General features: G+C 58.1%; 1 protein-coding gene across 1 annotated transcript; it reads right to left on the reverse strand.

The window, feature by feature from the left end:
* Positions 1 to 58: 58 nt before the first annotated feature.
* LOC116465311 (golgin subfamily A member 8S-like) lies at positions 59 to 2602 on the reverse strand. Its single transcript, XM_058435274.1, has 6 exons — positions 1919 to 2602; positions 1423 to 1484; positions 754 to 854; positions 571 to 671; positions 320 to 475; positions 59 to 234 (listed from the first exon to the last, which is right to left on the reverse strand). Exons 1-6 carry the CDS (start codon positions 1935 to 1937, stop codon positions 59 to 61), a joined length of 615 nt encoding a protein of 204 aa, XP_058291257.1. The 5' UTR covers positions 1938 to 2602.
* Between the last annotated feature and the right edge of the window lie 65 nt (positions 2603 to 2667).

Genomic DNA, 2667 nt, shown 5'->3' on the forward strand with positions numbered 1-2667 from the left:
CCATAACTTGGTTTCTTATTTAAAAATTTCTTGGCCAGCTCTTTGATGATGATGATGTTTATCTCCTTCTTCTCGGCAGCCAAGCCCAGCCAAAGAATGGAAGACAGCCATTGCTGCCCAAGTCTGGGTGCTCCTGGTGGTCCCGCATGATCGGCTGTGCAGTAGGGTTGTCACAGGTAGGACCCTTCCTGGCCTCTCCTTGTGCAGAGGAGGTGAGGCTCACCTCACAAAGATCTTTGGAGAGAGGGAGGCAGGGATCTGAGCACAGTGGGAGCCCCCCTCTTCCTGCCTGCCCACCCCGCCTGAGGGCTCTACTCACCACCATGCTTGTCTGCAGCCCCAAGCTCCTGGGGGGCTGGGGCTCCTGGACCGGGCTCATCAGCAGGGTTCTGGGCAGCAGCCAGGAATTTTCTGTGCCCATTGTTGTCGTCGCCACAGGCCCCGATACCATCTGCTGCAGCTCCAGCAGCTTCACCTGGAGGGAGGGGTGCTCAGCTGTCATGCCACTGCCTGTGCCCACCCTCACACCCACCCCCACCCACACCCCCACAGAGTTGTTGCACACTCTACCTTCATCTCCTCCCTGTCCTGGGCCAGCCTGATGAGGTCCTCCTCCCAGTGCCGCATCTTTGGCATGGCGCCCTGGCTCTGTTAAAAGGTGATGGGTTTTCCTGCAGGGGGACAGGGCTCAGACCCTGGGGCCTCTCTGACGGCCCTGCAGCTCCCCCTGCCGTGCCCTGGCCTCCCACTCACTGATGGCATCTCTCTCGCCAGTACTGGATGAATCGTATTTCTTGTTTCTTCACCAGCTCACTCAGGTCTGCCTTCTCCTCCAGGTGGTCCATAAAGCTGCTCTGGAGCCAAAATATTGTGGTCACATCTCGGCAGTGACCTGCCCTCAGGTGGCATTTTCAAGTCATGGAGAAGGCGGAGGGGAGTCCTGGCGTGGACCAGCTTCTCCATGACTTCCTGCAGGACCCGCTGGGTCTCCCCACTCACAGACTCGCCCCCAGTCCCTGGGGCTGGGACCACTGCCTCTGGCTCCTTCTGGGCCGAGGCCACCGGGTGAGCCAAGTGCTGGCAGCACACCCTCTGCTCTTTCACCTGCTCTAATAACCGTGCCTGTCTCTCCTGGGCACTGGCTCCAGCGGACTTGAAAAATGCCACCTGAGGGCAAGAGGTGAGCATTCTTGTAGGGGCATACACAGAAGAAATGGGGCAGAGAGTTGGAGCGCAGCCCCTTCCCCTGGGGCCTCAGAGAGTGCACCTGTTGGTCACAGGTGAAATGGTGTCTGACCACTGGCTCTCGGAAGGGGTGAGGGTCCAGAGAAATCAGAAGGCAGGGAATCTAAGAGCATAAAGGGGTCTTGGAGGGACCACAGAGGAAGGTGGCAAAGTGGGTGCAGGGGGAGTCAGGCTCACCGTGGCCTCCCCGCTCTCCAGGTCCTCTGGGACGCTCGGTATGGGCCGAGGTTCTCCTCCATCTCCTGTGGGGCGTGGCCAGAGGGGTCCTCAGACAACCCAAAAAGGGAGGTACCATGGGCCCACCTCTACCTCCACCCTCACTGTGTAACCCTGAGCCAGCCCCTCCCCAGAGAGGAATGAGCTGCTGTTCTTTATTTTTACTTTTAAGAATCAAGATCTTGCTATTCCGCCCAGGCACACACCCACTACTGGTCGATGTGGGAGTTCTGACCTGCTCCCTTTCTGACCAGGGCCAGTTCAGCCATCCTTAGGCAACTTGGTGGCCCCCTGCTCACAGGAGGTCACCACACTGATGCCAGACTTAGTGCAGGCGCCCGGTCGGCATAGTGACCAGCTGCTCTAAAGGTCTCTTCCAACTCCTCAATCCTATGCTGCTAACAGTCCCCCCTTCCTTCTGGGGCTCTCTCCTCTTCCTCTGAGCGGTCTCCCATACCTTCCCCAGGGAGAGCCATGAGGCCCAACTGGGCTGTTAGCTGCTGGTTCTGCTGGCTGGCAGCTTCCAGGCGCTCCTAAGGGGCCAGGAAAGAGTGAGAAGGGATGGAGTTTGCAAGGTCGTCCCCCTCACAGCCCCATCCTTGCAGCTCCCTCCCCTGGGTCGCCTGCAACTTTTGGCGGGTCATCTCGGCCACCGCTTTGCCCCAAGCTTCCTGCTGCTGCAGCTGGTTCATTAGCTGGGTCTGCTGCAGTCACTGCCTGTGCAGCACCTCTTTCTCAGAGGTCGGCTGCTGATAGGTGGCCACCTGCTGCTGATAGGTGGCCACGTACTGCTGCAGGTGGCCCAGGTAAAGGTCTGGCTGCTGCTGCAGACTCTGAGCCTCTTGGCTCTTCAGCCTCACCTGCAGGAAGACCCTGGGTGTGCAGGCACGTGGTGGCTGGTTTCCAGATTCTGGGCCCATTAATAGGGTAGCGAGGGCACTGTGGGGGCTCTGCCAGCTGCCCAGGCCCCTGTCTCCTTACTCCAGGCCTAAGTGACTGCCTCTCTTTCCTAGAACCCCATGCCTCCTTCCCCAGCCTCAAATCTCATACCCTCTTCTCATTTAATCCTCAGCACCTCTGTAAGGAAAATGCTAACTTCCTTTTGAAGTTAAAGAAACAGAGACTTAGAGACGCAAAGTACTTGAATGGTGACCAGTGGAAGGGAGGCTGGAATCCAGTTTTAATCTAAGGAGTCTTTTTGTTTTG

This window comes from Hylobates moloch, unplaced genomic scaffold, assembly GCF_009828535.3.
Source record: "Hylobates moloch isolate HMO894 unplaced genomic scaffold, HMol_V3 SCAFFOLD_4374, whole genome shotgun sequence".
Taxonomy (NCBI): Eukaryota; Metazoa; Chordata; class Mammalia; order Primates; family Hylobatidae; genus Hylobates; species Hylobates moloch.